Here is a 20,577-nt window from a genome sequence, read left to right as displayed (position 1 = left end):
GCCCACTCAATTCGTCCTTGCGGGTTAAATACCAGTCGCAGCCTGCCTGCCTCATGTGGCTGTCATGGGGGCCAAGTGACCCCCAACAGCAGACCAGCGAGGTGACCCTGGGCAAGTCACCCTCCCTCCTTGGACCTGTTTCTTCATCCTTAAAACGAGGTGGATAAACTAGAGGACTCAGAAGGTCCAGCTCTGACACTCATTGAAGCCATCCACAGAAATAATGTAGGTGGCCTAAATGGGGACAATGCCCTCCGTGTCATCATCAGTTAACCTTAGTAAACGTTAGCGATTCCATCTGCTACGGACACTTAGCAACTCCTGTGGTGACCGATGATGACTGCTGGAAGCCCATCACAAATTCCGTGAGACCCTGTATTTATTTCATCCTTCCTTTTCATAATTGATTAGAAAGTTTCATTTGGCTGAAGAGATTCAGGCAAATCATTTCTAAACTTCAGCGGCAGTGAGTCTCACTGATTCTTCACAGAAAACTTTATAGAGTTGACACCGCTAAGACTCCTCGTGAGCAGAAATAGCACTCCAGGCTCCAGACTCTGTGAATGTTTAAAAACTAAACCTGGTTGCAAAGAATCCAAATGGTGAAATTTAGTGAAGACTTTTTTCCCTCAGTCTAAGTACAACCAGGAAAATGGAAAGCAGAGCCACTGAAGTTAGTCTCCTTCGGCTGGACTTAAAGCAAGAAAAGGGGCCATGGAAAATGACAACCAGGTTAGTCACTAATTACACTTCTACACAGGAAGTGAAGGCAGTACCTATTGTCCCTACATTGCAAATTTCTGTTTTGCTCTGATGAATTTATGGGGCAGGGAGACACTTAGGCGATTCATCCTAACCGTGTTTGGAGGAAGTAAAGTGTTATTTCACTTTCAAAGCTGGGGGATTTGAAACTGAGTGGCTGAATAACCATTGAAGGTCACAATACCTGTCAGTGGAAAAACTAGAATTCAGTGGTTGTTGGCTCAGCCACGGCGAGCATAATTGGAACTCCTAGGCCTCCCCAGAGTGTCATATCAATAATCATGAGAACAACGGTTATTTATATAATCTGTGAAAAACTCCACTGGCTGTTGTTACTAGTTTTAAGTGAGAGGCAAAGTGTGTAATGTGTTGGGCACTTGAAAACTCAAGCAAATAATTATAGCATATAATGTATGTGTCTTGGATGGTTTTTTCTGGAAGGATACACTGATTAACTCTCAGTGGAAGCAGCACCTGGCTCTGATAACAGCATTTTCACGCTGCTAGGAGACGCTGGCTGACCACACAGCAGTGACAACTGCAGCTGTTGCTGTGGCCACCGCCTACAAAGGTCCCCCGGAGTAGCAGCTGTCCACCAACTTTCTGAGATTTGATCGAAAAGACAGTCAGGCAATCTACAGTGCACCCGCGTCCCAGACACCACATTTCCTCTGGAGCAGCAGGATTTGTTATTACACTTTCCAGTCTTCACCCATCCTACTCTCTCCCTTTCCCTGAATATCCAAACCCATCCTTTCTTCAAGATCCATTTCAAACGCCACTTGTCCCAGGGCGTCTCACCTACTTCCCCCCACCAACCACAGCTATCTTGCGTCTCCAAACTTCCAGAACAGTTCACTCTGATTTCTCTCACAGCACTTATCACGTTCCATCTTCTTGTCCATTTCTCTATAAATCTTACATCCTCTACTAGATAATGAGCTCCTAGGCCTGGAGTCTAGGTCTTATTCATCTTTAGAATATCTGCCAGCCAGTCAGTGCCTGGCCACAGAAAGTAGAGTAAGTATCATAGTAACCTTGCCAGGTAGTGGGGGAATGTAATAATGGAGCACTTTCTAATATACTAGCACATTCAGTCTCCAGCAGTATTATAAGGGCAGTACTTTTATTACCCTTGTTTTGTTTTGATCTCTCCTTCTTGCTTCTCTTGGCAGGTTTCTCTTCTTCCCTCCAGACTCTGCATGTTGAGAATTCCACAGGCTCAAACCTGGACCTAGTCTCTCATCTCTGTACACTCCGCACCTGCCTCCGCACCCTCCTTCTGTGATCTCATCCGTTTCCTTGGCTTTAAAAATCTTCCACAAACTGACAAGAACCAGATTCACACTCAGGTGCCAATCTCACCTCTGTGTATGTGACACCATCTTCACTTGGGCATGTGACTTATTATGTTTCAACCCATTTTGTCCTCTCAAGTCTCCCCATCTCCATCCATGGCACCGCCATCCAGCTTATTACTCAGGCTAACAACACGGAGGTCATTCTTGGTTCCTCCCTCTGTGTCACCCACCAAGGCTAACTCAACTCTAAGTGCTGTTTACCTGGAATTTACCTGGAATCCATAGCCCACTCCTCTCCTCTCCTGCTACTACAGTCAGGTCCATGCTTATCTGTAGCTGAGACTCCTGCCCTGCATGCCCAGCACCTTCTGCAAAGGCACCTGAGTGACCATCTGAAACAGAAACCAAATCCCAAGCCCTTGCCAGGATTGTTAGTGACCCTGCTGCTGCCTGCACTAACACGGCCCCCTACACACACATACATGCACGCACACATGTGCACACTGTGTTCCTGCTTCTTTGGCCCCCTTCAGTCTCTGGAACCAGCCAGCAGGGTCCTGCCTTGACTTAATCGGCTCCCTCTGCCTGCCCTATTCTATCCCCACCCTCCCCTCCTTGTTTTGCCTAAGTCCTTCCAGACTGAGCGTATTTGTCACCTCTTGAGTGACACATCGAGCTAAGTTGGGTCTCCCACTCCTCCACCCGTTATTCTCCATCACTGTCCCCGTCCCCTCCCCTCACCACATTAGTCACAATTTGTCATTACATAATTCTAGTGTGCCTGATTCCCCCGATAGAACATTACCCGCAGACGGGCCGCAGCTGTGTCTGTCATCCACCGGGATGTGCCCAGTATACTGAGCGTGCAGCAGATGCTCCACACGTCCGTCGGGTGAAGAAATGAATGTTAAGTCGTTTGTCGCAGATCTCCCAGGAGCGAGGTAGAAAATGGTGAGCAGGGGCTCAAACCCAGCTGGCCTGACTTCAAACTAAACTTCTCCTCTCTGTGGCCCCACCCCTTAGCTTTAAAAAAGACCCCTTAAAACTTGCCTTGTGGAAGGTAAAGCTGGTAACGCATTCAGCTGCCGGCCCCAAGTGTTCAATAGGTGCCGCTAGTATTACTCGTGTGGCAATTATTCTCTGATGTGCTTTTCCACGTAAGCAAACCCTTAAGCAAAGGGCAGCTGGTGCTTTGGAGTTAAAAGCACGTGCATGGAAGGGAATTAGGAGGCCAAATAACTAACAGGAATCAAAAATAAACTTTGTCATCTGCAAGTGCTACGACCTAACGAGCTGTCTTTCATACCAATGTTGTTGGATTTTCTTTTTTATAACGGGGTCAACTGAGCTAAATTCAGAGCTGGGCAGATTCTCCGAATCTTCCATTCAGCATTTCCATTATGGCTGGGTGATAAATTCTGCTGTGAGCCTTTAAGATGAGAGCCAAACCAAAAAGTTAATTAAAGATAAAAATGGGTGCTGTCAATTTTACTGCTGAAATTAAATGCATTTTCACAGATTAAAGGAAAAAAGCAAGTATTGATAGGATATTAAAATCCAATCCTTCAAAAGAAATGATACGAAAATAAAAGGTCCCTTTCAGGGGCTATTTCAATGGCTGTAATCAAAATGTAAAAGTGCAGACGTATTTCAATGCAGAGAGCTTTAAAAGAAAATTGGCCATATTTTTACCAGATGGTAACAACTAAATAGTAGCACATAAAATCAAATATCACAAAAAGTATAAACCATGTATAAAACTGAGCTGTCTCAACAGAATTTAATAATAGCATATATATATATGTGTGTGTGTATATATATGTATGTATATATATGTATATATATATACATATATATATATGCCACAATGTCAAAGACTCAATTACCAATAGAAAAATACAAGAGAACAAGGAAATGGCAATTCACGACAAAACAGAGTAAATTATAATGTATCCTGGACAAATACTGGCTCTTGTTACAAATGAAGATACTGTTTTCCACCTCGAGAAAGTACCCTACAATATCCCATGCCCCCTAAATGTTGAAAACTTTTGTACCTGGAAATGATGAATCATATCATGAAAGAATTTTATTTAAGACAAATATGAACAATAGTGTATTGTGTACTTGTAACGTGTAAAAGGATAGATTGTAAATTAAATCTTTTCTACACACACACACACACAAAATCGTTAACTATGTAGAGGTACTGGATATGGTAATTAGCTTGATTGTGGTGATCATTTCACAATGTGTATGTATATTAAACATCAAGTTGTACACCTTAAAGAAACACAAGTTGTATATGCCAATGATAGCTCAATAAAGCCGCTAAAAAATAAAAATAATTTCTACAGTTTAAAAGACAAATGTGAATTTCTGTAGATAAATTCCTTCAGCAGATTTGCAGTTACGTACTATGCAAAAGTTCAACATCTGTATACTAGAAACAACTTACTAGATTTATTGCATTAAGTGAAATGTTCTTCATAGGAGACATACTATTATACATTTTTAAAAGAAACGTATGCCCCTATTTAATGTCTTGAAAACATAATTGCAAATATTTGATTCTGTGCAAAAGGTAGCATGGAAATATCCTTATCAAATATACAGCCTGTATTTCACTCACCTTCTATTCTAGAAATAAAAGGTATTTATAGAGCTGACACATATACTAAAAATAAATCCAAAGGACAAATGATTCTGCATGTGCAGACTCCAAATACTCCAGCAGTTTGTAGCTATGCAACAGGGGAACTGCGTCTTGGACTCTAATTCATTGATTGCCAATTTAATTGTTCTCAGACTCTTCCCACCTCAGTCAAGGGGTATGAAGAAATTCTGATCCTCAAAAGCACTCAAAAAATTCAAGATTAAATGTATTTCACTTCCATTTGTAATTTGTAAACTGCTACATAACACCTTGAGGGACATGGATAAAGTAAAACCAAAACAGAGCTGTTTCTCTACTATGTTTGCGAACCTGCTTTAATCATCCACTCCCCTGATTTATGCAGCAAGGTTCACTTTGGCATCCAGCTTCATTTCCTGTGGAATACTAATCGATGTCACGCTTTATGGGAAAAAAGCAAGACCAGATGAGCAACCTTTCAGCAACACAAAAGGCTCTCCCACTGAAGGTTAGAGTTAATGTATGGCATTGATCGTTCTAGAGAATCGATGGTCTTTGAACTAATTCTAAGCCACCTGATCCAAGGCTCTGAAAATTGGAAATCATTTGCTAATTTCCAGTTCACAGCTGCCTCACATGAGACACCATCTTTCCTTGCTCTTCTACAACACACCTGATTAATTTTATCAATTTTTGAAAACTAGAAAGAATACTTGAAGTCACCTGTAAGGAAAAGGATATTTTTGATCCTTGATTACGTCGGATCTTCTCAGCCACTGGGGAACCAGAGTTGAAACTGCTTGTGCTTTGGATGCTGATCTGATCTCTCCAGTGGGAAACAGATTGGGAAATACAGAAAGTTCTAGACATTGGGAAGTGCGCAATCTTTGGTCTTTGCTGTGAGATAAACATGAGTGTGAATCCTTGCTGTCACTTCCTGGCTATTCATTCAACAAATATTTGAGAATCTATTTGCCAAGTTCCCGGGATGATGCAGAGAACAAGATAGATGACGTCCCTGCCTGGGGAAGGAAAGCAAAAATAAACAAGATCATTTCAGAATTTGATAAGAATTCTTGAAGAAATAAATGGAAAAAGAGAAAGTGATGGAGTAGAGGTGAGGGGTTCTACTTTGGATTGGGTGGTCAGAAAATGCCTTTCTGAGGAAGTGACCTGAATGAGGACCTGGAGACAGAGAAAGTGCCAGGCATGCAGAGTGCAGTGGGGAAGAGCATCTCCGATAGAGGGGATGAGCTAGGTGAAGACCTTAAGGTAAAAAAGAACTGGATGTGAGGGAAGGACCGAGAGGAGTCAGGTACAGAGTGTCATCAACGAGAGAGGGGGCGTGCGGTGAGGTGCGGTTGTTCAGAATGAAGACAATGGACTTTACTCTCTGGACAATGGAAAGTGGGGCTGATTCAAGGTTATATTGAAGATTATATTGTTTGGGTAGTGGGGGTCCTCTTAAAGCAAAATACCAAATTGAATATGAAATTGGGTATTTATTTATAATGAAGAAAACTCAAAAAATTACGGTTTTAAAAAGTTCACAAGTATCGCAGTATCTAGAAAACCATAGTCCGATGAACTGACACACCTGTAGAGTATTTTCCCTCCCTGCTTTTTTGGGATGACATGAGCTGCATCCTCCTCTTATAATTTCATACATCTGAAGACCGGAAGAGTTTGCCATAGACCAGCTTCTGACTCCACACACTTCAAGCCTGTTTCCTTTCCACTGTCTAGACACTTCCGACGAGGAGAGGCATAGAAGACGCTGCTCCTGAGACGACAAATGTCCCTACACCTTGCTGTCGTGATGCTGGGTAGGCTGGCACAGTGGGTGGAAGGAAAGGGCCTGGAAGGCATTTCCACACTGGGATGACTAACAATAACCTCCCTGCCCATGAACGTGACTCCGAATAAATACATTCCATTACAGCCATGACCACTCCAAAGACTTCCAAAAGGAGGGGAGGTTTGTGTGGAAACAGACAGTAGTGCTTATAAACTGCAGTTAAAAGATCTTATTTTTGGAAACTCTCCAAAAACATATGAGCATAAGCCACACTGTTAGGGTCCTTCCCAGGGCCCTGGAGTTTAAGCTTCGCTAATAAATTTGTGAAATTCTCTAATGGGAAACTGATAAAAGGGTAAGACATGTGCTCACGTGCTCTGATTCATTTATAAAGATCACTCTAGCAGTTAGGGGGAGAAGGGCTGGAGGGGGACAAGTCGGGGAGGCTCCCATAGAAGCCCAGGCAAGAGATGACAGTCCTGGTTTGCGCTGCAAGGGTGGCACCGGAGCTGTGTGACTTGGTACAAGCAACTCACCTTTTCTGAGCTTTGGTTTTCTCAACTACCTAATAGAAAGGTTGCCTCTAAATCCCAGGGCACACAGAAAGTCCTCAATGACTGACTGCTATAATTACACTAAATGCTTTACAAGGTTATGGTGAGAACTAGCACTAACAGATAGAAAGTAACTGACACACACTGTGTACTCAACAAACGGTAGCTTCTGCTCTGTTGTACTGGGAAACAGGGCTTTCTAAGGCTGCAAAATGCTCTAGAAAAGCAATGAGAAGGAAAAAACATACTTTAAATTCCCCTTTAAGACTATTTTAAAATGGCTTTTCTGTAATTTGCCAGAGTCCACCAGTATGCTTATTCAGCATCTGAACTGGGCCGGTGCCACAAGTTAGCAGCGGCTAACTCTGCGCAAGATAGTGTGGGGAACTTTTACTTGATCCGTGGTGTTTTTTCAAAGTGAGCATGTACTCCCTTTGTAATCGGAAGAAGTAAGTTATTAGATTGTTTAGGACTCAGAAGACAATTTACCCTGGACTCTCTCATTCTGTATGACTGAATTTTTCAGAGAATGTTATTATATAAGGCTCTAGGGTACAGAATCAAAGATGTACCCTTTACTAGTGTTAGGCATAAAGGAGCTTAGAGAAGAGATACTTCCTGCCGGGATGAAAGGAAGCCAAAATCCTCTCCAACTGTGAGACCTACTTCAATGGTAACTAACAAATTCATATACATACATTTACTCAAAGAGTCAATCCAGCTTCCATTTTTATTGGGCTCTTATGGGAGAAAATAGGGGAAAGCAGGCTCCTTTTAAAATCTGTACTGCTAATATGAACATATAGTATAAAGATGGATTTAAAATAAACCAAGACAGGACCCCTCAATCTCACTTCTGGGTATATTCCCAAGAGAAATTAAGACACATGTTCATACAAAAACTTATACATGAGTATTCAAAGCAGCAATATTCATAATAGCCAAAAAAAAAAAAAAGAAATAACTCTAATGTCCAAAAATTGATGGATAAAATGTGGTATAATCACACAATGGAATATTATTCAGAAATAAAAAGGAAATTAATTTATGCTATTCTTTCATCTAGTAAACAAAGAACTGAATTACAGTACACACTACAACATGGATGAACCTTGAAAACATTACACTAAGTGAAAGAGGCCATTCACAAAGGATCACATATCATATGATTTCATTTACATGAAATTTCCAGAATAGGTGACTCTGTATAGACAGAAAGTAGATTAGTGGTTGTGAAGGGCTGAGGAAGGAGCTGCGGGTGATGGCAAAGTGGTGCAGGATTTCTTTCCAGGGTGATGAAAATGCTCTGAAATTGACTGCGGTGTTAGTTGCACAAGTCAGTGAATATACTGAAAGCCACTTAAGTGTATTCCTTAAATGAGTGAACTGCATGATAAATAAGTTATACATCAATAAAGCTGCCACCAAAAAAAAATTTTAAATAAATGAATAAATAAACCAAGAAAGGCAAACAACTATCTTATTTCATGTAATTCTGAATTCATTCAAGAATGGGCACAGGGAACTATATTCAGTAATGAAAAAGAATATGAAAATGAATATATGTATGTATATATATGTCTGAAACATTCTTTACACCAGAAATTGACACATTATAACTGATGATATTTCAACTTAAAAAAAAAAAGAATGGACAATTCCCAATTAGTCTGATGAATGGAATTAAAGTTGCATGATTAATTTAAACAGTGCCTTTAGATACCAATTATATATTTTAAATTGTGCATGATAAAACCAATAAAACCACACATTTATTAGAATGTTATATACTTTCATGGGGAATATCTTTATATGCATTATGCTAACAAGAACTATAAATGATTCACAGCTTTGCCTGCATAAACACAAAAAGCCTTCAGTATATCCATATCAAAAAACAAAATTAAAAAAACAAAAAAATAAATAAAATTAAAATGCAAATGCTAAAATGAGAAAACACTGTAATGTGCATGACAAAGAGCTATTCTTGACAGAGCTCATAAATGAATTTTTTAAAAGGTAAATGCTCTGATAGAAAATTGAGCAGCCAAGGAGATGGACAGTGCACAAAAGAATACAAATGAACAATATCTGGAAGAAAAAGGAAAAACAAAAAGCGTTTGAAATGGTTTTACTCACTATGTGATGTGCAAGTTTATCAAGTTCTTTCCCCTCCAGGGATATTAGTGTCCACTTGATTTCAGGCCAAAACAGTAACAAGAGATGTTAGGAAATTTAAAGAGTAGTTCATCATGTTCATTTACTGTCTTTAAATCTGACTGTAACTACTTATCTGAGTTAGAGACCTTGGTCATCCTTTACTCCCTCTCCCTCATCCCTCAGTCTGTGGGCCCCTCAGCCCCTGTTTCCTGTACCGCTGTCTGAGACCCTCATCTTCCCTTGCCTGACTATTTCAGCAGCCTCCTAGCTGCTCTCCCTGCCTTATCGCTTCCCACTTAATCCATCTTCTGGACTCCAGGAGTTAGAGTGTCATTGTTTCTCTCCTTTACTCAAAAATCTCAGTGGCCTCTGCATCATATAGAGCACAAACTCCAAGACTGGTGAAGCTGTCCTCTCTTCTTAGCTTACATGTCCAACCTCATCTCTGGACATTACTCTTCTTCCCCCGACAAGCTCTGCTGTTGCTCTGCTCAGCTACTGACTTCCCATAAAAATGGGAAGCTCTCCCATTGCCAGGCCTTTACACAAGCAGTTCCCTCTGCCTTTACTCCCTAGTCTCAGGATGCAGCCACCTGGAGTCTAGCACGTCCTCCATATTATTAAGTAGATGATGACAGCCCTCCCTGCTTTTCCTACAAGACTGCACATTAAGGACTGAGGACATGTCTTACTCATCCACAAATCCCCATCACCTAAAATTACCAGGAACATGGTAAACATAAAGAAATAAAGAAATGAATCCACTTTCTGATTTTTCAGAATGTGGAATATTTTTGCATTGCTAAAACAAATATTTTCATGGAGCTTTCAAAGTGCTAGACTGTAGAAATTCCAGTTTCGCTTATTTTCTGATTAAGAACACAAGCAGTAAAATTATATGCAGGAACACATGATTTTTTTTCCACACATGTAACTCCCCATAATGAAATCAAGATTTTGATTTTGCAGTTTGACTCAAGATTGAAAACGTTTAGCTTTTTGGTTTCCTATTTATTTCCATCAAGGTGCACCTGCACCAGTAATGCTCCTGGGGGAAACCACGAGTCTTGCCCTGGGAGAGAATGAAATACTTGCCGTTGCTGGAGAAGCACCCCCGTTTAGATGAGGATTGCTAAGCGTGCATTCAGGATGCATCATCAGAAACCAGAGGGCTCTGAAACCTAGGGCTAAAAATATGCCACAGAGCAGAGGAAAAAGAGGCTGGGTGAGAATCTAAGCTAGCAGTCAGCCCTAGAGCAGGAAAGACGCAGGTGTAGAGTAGCCCCTGCTGCACCCTCATCACCTGCTTTTCCCCCAACATAATGAAATTATTTCAACAAAAGGGTATGTCGAAATCTGTTCATCATGAGGATAAAGTTCTGAAGACTTGCTCCTAATATGGTGGAAAAATATGCAAGGCTCTCTTACACACTACGGTCCCTGAAGTGGTCGTAACTTGAAGCATTAAAGAGGTGGTCAGAGTATGGAAACCCCACCAGTTCCACTGACCTGGATGGAAAAGGGGTGTATTTTAGGATTTCACTCCAGTGTTATCAAGAGCCACTGTTCATTCATTAACATTTATTTGCTGCCTAACATGTGTCAGTTTCTGTTCACCAGTGTTCCTGCAGTGGTTAAGTGGTTGGATTCTGGATATAATCTGGAGGTGAAACCAACATGGGGGAGGGTATATAACTCAGTAGTAGAGTGCATGCTTAGCATGCATGAGGTCCTGGGTTCAAGCCCCAGAACTTCCATTAAAAAAAAAAAGGATAAATAAACCTAATTACCTGCCTCCTATCAAGAAAAAAACCAACAGGATTTATCAGTTCACTTCTCCATCTACTGCCACTTCCCTATATAAAGATGGAAAGGTGGTCATTTTAAGATACATAGTCAATTCTCACTATTTACAGATTCTGCATTTGCAGATTTGCTCGTAACCCCAAGTCAATACTTGCAGTGCTTTTGTGGTCACTGCCAACAGGCACAGAACCGCAAAAGTCCTTGAATTGCCTGATGTGCACGTTTCCAGCTGAAGTCAAGGCGACACTCTGCATTATTTCAGCTTATACTGTAAACAAGTGTTCTTCTTTCAGTCTGTTTTGTGCTACATTTTTCAGATTTTTGTGCTTTTTGTTGATGATTTTGCTTTTAAAAATGCCCCCTTGGCGTCGTGCTGGCCAGTGTTCCTAAGAGCAGTGATGTGCCTTACGGAGAAAACACGTGCATTAGATAAGCTTCATTCAGGTGAGTTATAGTGCTCTGGGTCATGAGGACAATATTATTACCAATGTACACCAGGTAAGATGTCTTTAAACAGAAGCACACTTAAAACAAGGTTATGTATTGATCCATTTATGAAAGTGGTGTGACCGGAGGCTCAAAGAAACCTGATCCGTTACTTCGCTAGGAGCAATGGCTCAGCATTTGCTAATTCAGTGCTCATGGTGACGGTAGCTACCACGAATAACAAGAATCAAGCAGCACTGCTCCACAGCACTTCTATCAGAGAGGCCTCCATCCTAAGTGAACTCTGAGCAAAACTCAGCAGTGGAGCTCCTTTAGTCAAACTGAACATTCTCACCTGCTGGTTCTACTTGTCCTCTGTGCTCTTAGTTTCTGCTGCACAGCATTCCGCGTGGTTTGGGCTGTGACTGTGGGCAGCCTGTCCTAGCTGCAGGGTGCTCAGCTTTCTTTCCTCACACCCACATATCAAGTCTGGCTTGGCTCAGCCCACATGTTCATTCTCAAACCCATCTCTGGAGAAGGACACAGATAGTCTGGCCAGATTGAAGGATGTACTCACCTCTGGGACAGGAGTGGGGTTCTCTGACTAATAGACCTACCAGGACCACCTGGAGAAGAAAGGTGGAAAACCAGAGCCTAAAAGCCGTAGCTAAGAGGAATGACGAACTGAAGGCAGTGGTCATCTCTCTCAGGGGTAGAGGGAAATGAGATCTGAAAGGGGGCTTCAAAAGTACTGATTAATTCACTTCTGAAGACGGGCAGTGGATACACAGGGCTTCTGTTCTAATTACGCCTTTCATGTTTTATCATAACTACTTATTTGTGCAAGGGTGTATGTGCACGCACACACAATATGCAGTATGAACAGCCATTAGTACCAAAGGCCAGCAAACCTAGAAGAGGGGTGTGATTCTTATTTCACTGGACAGGCCTCAGATCGGGTAATGTCAGATGAGGCCTCGGAGAAGGGCAGCTGTTTTTGCTCAAATTGGGCTCCAGGTTCTCCAAGACAGTAGGGTAACAACAGAATAAAAATCTTCAGTGCACGTTTCCCATCTTTCTTTGTGATGTTTACACTTCTGCCAATTTTAACATCTTATTTAAAAGTAACTGCAAGGGTGGCCACAGCATACATAAAGCATGAAAAGACCATAGCCCTATTAACCATGTAACCTTCAACAATTACTGCTAGAGAAATTTTTCCTTCACCATTTTCATTCTTTCCAAATTTTATTCCAAAAAAAAAAAAAAGGAGGTTGTGATTAAGATGTCCATCTAAAAAGAGTAATCATCATTACAATATTCAACTGGACAGAAATAATAAGGACCCAAGTCAGTTGGTACCATCCTATTTTCCCACTAGGTAAGTTTAAAAAAAAGTCAAAGCTTTCTCAGCAGGGAAGAGGAGGACAGCTTTTACACTGAAATGGTGCCCCAAATGAGTTATAAAATCCCTGACTTTGTCTTCTTTTTTTTTTCTTTCTGACTTTGTCTTCTATTTATCCTTTTCTTTCTGTTCTTTTTCCTTCTTCTCGCGTTCAGCTTTAGCTTCTTCTTCCTCATGTTTTTTGATCAACTGTTCCACTTCCTTTTGCTTGAGAACTCTGATGACTGTCTTTCCATTCTCTCTTGTTAGTGTGGCAATTTCCACTGGAAGCAAACACACATCTGTATCACAGGCAAGCATACTTTGCCAACACAGGTAACAGGCAACCACAGTTTAATCTCTTCACATCATCTGAGCCAGAGTTCACCACTCTTCCACGTTTTATGCTGAGTATGATTCATGGATACTTTTAGGGGAACAAAAGTCCTTCAATCGCACAATGTTTTTATTAACATTGTTGCCTTAACATTGTCTCTTCATCCATCCTCACCTCCTGAGCTGCTGTTCTGTCACTTTCTGGGAAAAACTGCAATCAGCCAATTAGTCTAGCTGGCCTGACAAGAAGGAACCACAATTTCCTTGTTGGGACCTCCGAACTCTCAGCCAGAATCTTTAACTAGTACGAACACTTATTTTTCAAGGACTTTTCAAAACAAAGACATGAGAAGCAGCTCCCATGACTATGGATGAGAAAAGAAGACTGATACCAGAAGGAGAAGGAATTTTTTGAGTAGGGGAAATTGAGAGGTGCCTCCTTGCAATCACGGAGAAGTAGACAAGAGGGCAATCTACAAGTAAATGGCATTTTTTTAAGGAACATGTGGAGCTAAGTTATCCTAAACAAAACCAACACATTAAGTTACCACAATTTTTGTAAAACATTTATAAATAAATGATCATGTAAACATTAGCTAAATAAAGCATTTAAAATTGCAAACATGGGCTTAACAAAGGAGACCAGTAGATTCAGAAGAACAGAGGGAACCACAACCCACGCCAGTGTTACAGCTCTGCTAAAGGACACCGACATATACACATAAAGGTCTAACCACTTCCACATTCTTTACTGAATGCACACATGAGCACAGACATCATTGTCAAGAAGTAGATGACCATTACCTCCAAGTAGCACGGCTCAGATTTTACTCTGAACATTGAGATCAATCAGACTCAAGGCCTTAAGCTTGGAGTGCAGTGCAGGATTGTGGCTCCACAACTTATCAATGGTGACCCTGGTCAAGTCTTAGGAAGTCGCTGAGACCACCTAACTTATAAGGCTGCTGTTTCAGTGAACTATGGTAACATGTTAACGGCCTAACATGTAGCCACTCAGTCAATTCCCTCACTAAGCAAACAGATTCGAGGAGTGGACGTACCTTTTTCAGCAGAGAGTTTGCTAACATCCATGGTCTTATTTAGAACTTTAATAGCTAAAGCAAGTGCTGACTTCAGAGTCATTTCTCCCTCTTTGTAGTCTTGTTTTAACATTGACACAGCTGCCTATAAAACATAAAGAAGAATCAACATGGAGAATTTCCTCTCAATTTTTGCATTTTTTATAAACATGGATTGATGAGAATATGCCTAAATTATTGTTGGTATTATAACCAATATAATCAATTTTGATGGCAGGGAGGGGAGACACGGGATAGGGATGTGAAGGGGGCTGCTGATGCTCTATGAATGGATCCCAGGGATCCGTGATAACATTCAGGGGGGGTCTGTGAACTAGCACGTGAAAAAAAACTACATCTTATTTTCACAGCTTCTAATTGAAAGTCAGCATTTCCTTTCATTATAATTAGAGGCAATAAGCCCAAGCAGTATCAGCTGTACCTGCGACTTCATCACCAACGGAAACCACAGACATTTTAGTCACGTTAAGATTGCTGCAGCTACCTTAAATACTGTTTACGCTCATCGCTACTTCAAAGTTACGGCAGTTATTAAGCCTTTTGCTAGATTTTATAGCAACACAAACATACTCACAGCGCTGTTATTTCCAATGCACGTGGCTTTCCATCCCCCGTAATTTCCGCTAGGGTCACTCTGATAGAGCTGAAAGCCATAGTGCTTATCCCAGCCAATGTAAAGCAATGAAACACCGAAGGGACGTTTGCCTTTAACGGGGGGGGGGAAAAAGCCAAACACATCAACACTCTGAATTTAGTTATCACCATGGTTACTTGAGCTCACTGACTGTGGCTAACCCCTTTTCTGTGAAGTTAAGTGTTCATAAACTGCTTCGTGTTCTGGACACCACAGATAAGCTCCATCAAAAATTTCACTTTTGTTTCTAGGATCTGGACGCAGCCAGGAAAGGGAATAAAGACACAGAGGACCAGTGCTGAATTTCATTATTATGTAAAAATCAATTCGTTTCCAGATTTGAGAATGTTATTTTGGTCTTTCAATAGTCTATTAATAAAACACTTAACAGTCTACACAGTGGAACCCAGTTAGTTCATGAGGCAGGAATGGATGAAAAGTGTCTACTTATTTCATTTTCATTCTCTTTTTTACTGCCTCAAAAAGGTTATTACTCATAAAATGTTTCAACTTTTTGTAATAAAATTTCCAAAGGATTCAGTACCTCCAAACTGTGTATAAGCTTGTTTGATATCACACAGTGCTGTGACCAACTGCTCACAAGGAATGGGCTCCTGATATTGCAATAAATACCTAGGATAAAGAAACTGGAATATTAATAGTTTTCTCTGAAACACTGCATCTACACTGTACGCAAAATACTCTCTGAAAAGAAATCAATGCCACGGGGACAACATAATAGTCACTTGTAATCTGAAGGGGGAGAGGGGAAGGCATGGCAACGTCTTACCCTTACAGTAATATTTTACAAGTTTGGTTAAAGAAAAAAAAATTAATTTTCAATTAATAGGTTTTTAATGACTTTAATCTTTGCAAAAATGAGTTCTTAGAAAGATCGAAACTAATTTATGTGTCATCAATTACACTATTTATGAACATACCTTTGAGCAATGAGCCTCAGTTCATTAGTCAGAACGTTAGCATCAGAAGTTATGCCGGCCACACTGCAGGCCATATCCCTTGAGGAGAAGACAGACATCAGTTAGTTTGCCTACAATACATTGGTCTGTAAGCAGAGAAGACGTTTCCCGGGTATTTACAAGTTTTCAAAAGTACCAAGTTCTATTAGAAATTCACCATATTTGCTTCACAGCTGCTACGCCCTTCAGACAAAAACTACGGAAGTTTTATCTTCACAGACTTTCAGCTTGATGTCATTCAGCATGAAACATAAACAAATGCACCCTTAAGTTCTTTACAAGAGATGCATTTATCATCACCCTGTGAACAGGGCAAGACAATAAACACTAGGAAGCTAAAGTAAATCCTGAGAAGATTCAACTACAAAGAAAAAGGTTTTGCTAGACAGGAAGATGGATTACTCCACACTCTTGGGCAGTAAGTACTCTCACCTCCTAAAGCCTGGCTTGATGAGGGTGACTGTGAGGGGACCCAAGGGCAAGATATTTTATAAGGCTGCCTAGGAAGTCCAGGGCTAGGCTCACATGAGGGATGCAATTTCTTTCTTTGCTCCCTGTTCCCTGAAGGCTGCCCTGGCTCTCCTACAGCCTAGACACCCTCTGGCACTGTACCTAGTCAAGCCTGCAAGCTGCTGAGAGGGCCCAACAGTGACTCTGAAGGGATGACCCCTCTCTGGATGAGTGTATCAAAAGGGCCTTATGACCAGCATTCACCTGGCCCACCAGAGAAGGGAAAGTCTCCAATTGGCAAACCCAGCTCTCTGGTGGCTGCAAAGCCCTGCACATCCAACTATAAACAGAAACTTCACTAAGTGTACAGGGCTCAACTAAACTGTTCCCAGATCTGCAGGAGACCTGTTCTTTGGTAAGATTCAGTATAATTCAATAAAATTCCTGAGTAACCATTCTAAACAATACCTTCAGGGCCTGCTATATGCCAGACGCTACGCTAGTTTATTTCATTTATTTTATTGTATTTCATTAAACTACCACAACCACCCTAGAAGGCTCTGAGGCCCAGGGAAGTTAAACAGTTGGTCTGAAGTCACACAGCTTGTACTGGCGGGCCCTAGATTTAACCTGAACTCTTATCACTGCACAATGCTGTTTCTCCAAGAAGTATTTAGCCCTGAACTTAAAAATGAATAAACCCATGGTCCTGGGCTTCATGGAGGTTTCAATCAAAATAAATTAAAAGCAAAAATTTTCAGAAGTAAAAACATAACAAACTGTTCAATTCTACCGTGTCACATTTGAGAGAGAAATGGCCCTCCCAAAATACATGAGATCCCACTTTTGTGAGAAAGTGAGATTATTTAAACTCTCTTCCCTAAAATTTCACTTATTTCACTTACTCATTCAGTTTATAAATTTTTTCAGAAAAAAAGACTTCATCAAGAAGCTTGTGGATGTTGCGTCTCTCTGCTGCGAGCAAAACGCCGTCGTTGGCTAAAATTCCCAAACAGGTGCCTGCATGTCCAATAGCTTCCATGGCATATTCAACTTGGTACAAGCGACCTACAAAACACAAGCGGTGAGAAAGCATGCCTCTCCGCCTTGTTCCTGAACCACTGGTCCAAGAGAAGTCAGCAACAACGCTGGCAGGCTATAAACAAGAGGCCCACTTTTACTCTTAAGATACACGTAATCAACCTGGTGACCATAATTACTTTAAAGTACAAAAAGGATGAACAACTTAGTATTTTAAAAAAAAGTATGTAGGTTTTTCCCTCCTAAAATTCAAGCACTTAAAGATAATTTTTTTTTTTAAATTTGAGACAGATTTAACAATTTCTGTTTTACCTTCTGGGGAAAATATAGTGGTCCTGGAGTCATATCTTCGAGACTGCAAAGGGAAAACATACAAATGATTTCTACCCACTCAAAGTAAGCCAACTCCTGCAAGCCCACAAATCATCACAAAGAGCATATCCTGGTACACAACAGTGAGCGTGAGAGGAAACTGATAAGGAAGAAGACACCATCCATCTCTTTTTCCTTCCACTTCAGTTTTCTCATGCAAGTCTGTAAGCTAAGTACAAGCAATACCATTTATCAGGCAACAGCTTACTGGCATGTGTATTAACTCACCATGGTTTCTGAACTTTATATAATTCCTGTAACAAGAAAACAGAATCACTATTAAAATAAAATTTACAGTTTAACAATTTAAAAAGCATTTCCTGATTACTCCCCCACCCCCACCAAAAATATGTTTTGTTCACTCCCTTCGTTCAGCTAACATTTACTCTGTAACCTTTACCCTGCACCAGGCACTATGCTAGATGCTGGAACACCCGGATAGGTAAGACCAATCCCCTTCCTGAAGAGCTTACAGTCTTCAGGTAGCCAGGTGAAGGAGGCAGACAGACTAGACAAACAGAAAGCAATGCGGGAATAGAGGCATTAAAGGTAGAGGGGGACCAGGGATGGAGAAAATCAAGAAAGTACTTTTTTTGGTGAAACAAATACAGAAAATGAGCCCAAATTACAGATGGGAGAGGCAGAAATAAGGCTGAGAACCTTCAGGTCTCAGGAAGAAAGGGGGTAGGAGAAGGGAAGGGCATTCCAGGCAGAGGAGAAAGCTTGAGCAAAGGGTAGGTCAATGAATAGAGAAGACGAATTGCTGAAACTTAAAAAAATGGAATATGAACAAACCAGAGAACTAAGCAAGTATCCAGGTCATGCAGAGCTTTGAATGCCAAGTTACGAGGCTCAGGCTATCTCCAGAGAATGATACGGGATCGTGATCTATAAAGGGGAGGGGAAGGGCGGTAATCTTTGGCATTATTACTATTCCTACAAAAGACAATACTGGGGCTCAGCATGATTTAGTGGAAAAGTCAAACTTTGGACTCCAGAACCAATCTTCCCCAACAGTGGAATATCGGTTATTAAGAACGGAAAGAAGCAGGGATCAGGACCTGAAGAGCCTGCGTGCCCAGGTAAAAACCGTGAATTTTACCTCTTAAGTAATGGGGCTCTACCGAATGATGCTGGGCCAAAGAGCCACAGGAGCTGACGGCTATTTTAGAGGGCGCACTCCGGATGGCGAGGACCGGGGCAGGGTAACCAGTTACGAGACTACTGCAACAGACGGGTGAAAGGTAGGGCTCGCCCTGGGCAGAGACCCGGGAGGGCAAAGAGAGGAGGGCCGCCGGCGGTTCTGACCGCGCGTCCCCACGCCTGACGCCGGACAACCGCCGGACGCGAGTTCACCCGCACCTCGGCCCAGCAGGCTAACTTTCACGTACGGACTCTCCCAGAGCCCGAGGCTCCGACTCCCCCGTCCTGCCCACCGGGCCCCGCGCCCCACCGCTCCGCGCACGGAAGCCCGACGGCGGCCGGCCGGGACCAGTCCCGGGGCAGGACCGTCACCGAGGAGCTGGTGCAGAGTCATCATGCCCACGGCTCCTCGGCGGCCGCCGCAGGCCGGGGCCCGCTCTGCCGCGACGCTCACGACCCCCGCCCGCGGGGAAGCGGCCCAGCTTCCGCGGGTGCCCAGGGGGGAACGCTCACCGGAAGGAAGACGCTGAAGAGTCCAGACCCAAACCGAGCGCCTTTCTTCGCGGAACCCACCGCCGCTGCGCGAGGCTCCGCTGCTAATATGGCCCCCGCGCGTGCGCAGAACCACCGGGGGCGGGGCCGCCAAGGACGCGGAAGTCCTTCCGGGGGGCGGGGCGAGAGCCAGGTGCCCTCGTGGGAGCTGGGGGGGTAGGGTGCGACGGCTCTGGCAGGGGTCCGCAGCCCGGGGAGGGGGCACCATAGCCTGGGGAGGAGGGCAGGAGCACCCCGGCCAAGGAGGAAGTAGGAGTATAGCTAATGTCCCTTTCCCACGCTTTGCGCTCTGTTTTCACTTTCACTTTCACTTTCTTTTCAGCGCTAAGTCATAGGCCCAGGAGAGCAATGGTGTGGGAGCTTCTGTCAGTTGCTAACTTTTCCTGCCCTGTTCTCAGAATGGTCCCAAGCACGTCACACGTTACCCTTCGACTTGCCTCTTCGTATCATCTCCCTTCCTGAATTTGTCCTCCACTTTTATTGCTGATACACACACTTTTGGACATATAAAGCAAATTATGGTGGGGTTTACGTCTTTGGGAGAACTTTTACTTTGGTCTCCTCCTCTGCTTTTCACCTTTTCAGAAAGGATTCCCCTGACCAATCTAGTGAAAGCAATACCCTACCATCACCACACACACACACACACACACACACACACACACACACACACACACACACGTTATCTTCTATATAGAAATTATCATGTTTACTAGTTTACGTGTTCATTGTCCATCTCTCCTTTCCACAGTTTTTCTCATCTGGCTTCAGTCCCTATGTAAACTATCTACTATTCATGTTTTAAGTTTCTTCGAGCTGGATGGTTGAGTAGGTCTGGGTTAATGTGTAGTCATGTGCATATGGTGTCCGCCAAGAAGAGCTCCACAGGGCAGGGACTTTGTCCTCTTCATGTCGGGCAAAAAATTATTATTGAGGGATCCCAGCTTTTAAAAGGAGGTAACCTAGGGATGAGTTGTGTCTTGAGGTCTCTCCTGTCATTTCTGCTTCCCAGGCACACAGGGAGGTGAGCCAAGGTGAAATGGCAAGGGCCACACCCAGACAAGTGGTGCCCTGAAGCATCTTTAGGTAGCAGGTAGCCTATGGAATCTCTGAGGATCTCTGCCACCTTTGTTTACTCTGCAG

General features: G+C 42.5%; 1 protein-coding gene across 7 annotated transcripts; it reads right to left on the bottom strand.

The window, feature by feature from the left end:
• Nucleotides 1-5,567: 5,567 nt before the first annotated feature.
• PSMA4 (proteasome 20S subunit alpha 4) lies at nucleotides 5,568-19,508 on the bottom strand. Of its 7 annotated transcripts, none has more exons than XM_072950921.1 (11): nucleotides 19,396-19,504; nucleotides 18,842-18,963; nucleotides 18,535-18,627; nucleotides 17,968-17,993; nucleotides 17,680-17,722; nucleotides 17,232-17,394; nucleotides 15,838-15,915; nucleotides 15,441-15,529; nucleotides 14,837-14,967; nucleotides 14,224-14,347; nucleotides 12,911-13,110 (listed from the first exon to the last, which is right to left on the bottom strand). In XM_072950921.1, the coding sequence occupies exons 4-11, from the start codon at nucleotides 17,968-17,970 to the stop codon at nucleotides 12,956-12,958; spliced, it is 786 nt and encodes a 261-aa protein (XP_072807022.1). In that variant the 5' UTR covers nucleotides 17,971-17,993; nucleotides 18,535-18,627; nucleotides 18,842-18,963; nucleotides 19,396-19,504; the 3' UTR covers nucleotides 12,911-12,955. The 7 variants fall into 7 exon arrangements, with proteins under 7 accessions (XP_072807025.1, XP_072807022.1, XP_072807023.1 ...); XM_072950922.1 differs by having other exon boundaries at nucleotides 18,842-18,960; nucleotides 19,396-19,498; XM_015243148.3 differs by lacking the exon at nucleotides 18,535-18,627.
• Between the last annotated feature and the right edge of the window lie 1,069 nt (nucleotides 19,509-20,577).

The sequence above is a fragment of the Vicugna pacos genome, chromosome 27 (genome assembly GCF_048564905.1).
Source record: "Vicugna pacos chromosome 27, VicPac4, whole genome shotgun sequence".
NCBI lineage: Eukaryota > Metazoa > Chordata > Mammalia > Artiodactyla > Camelidae > Vicugna > Vicugna pacos.
Note: the sequence above shows the minus strand (reverse complement) of the source record. Positions and strands in the feature narration are given on the sequence as shown.

Excerpts from the sequence above, each read along its gene's own strand:
- PSMA4 (XM_006208777.4), bottom strand. Across the intron at positions 14,968-15,440 it reads AGCTTATACACAGTTTGGAG|GCAAACGTCCCTTCGGTGTT; the intron begins GTACTGAATCCT and ends CCCCCGTTAAAG. Across the intron at positions 14,348-14,836 it reads GCATTGGAAATAACAGCGCT|GCAGCTGTGTCAATGTTAAA; the intron begins GTGAGTATGTTT and ends TATGTTTTATAG.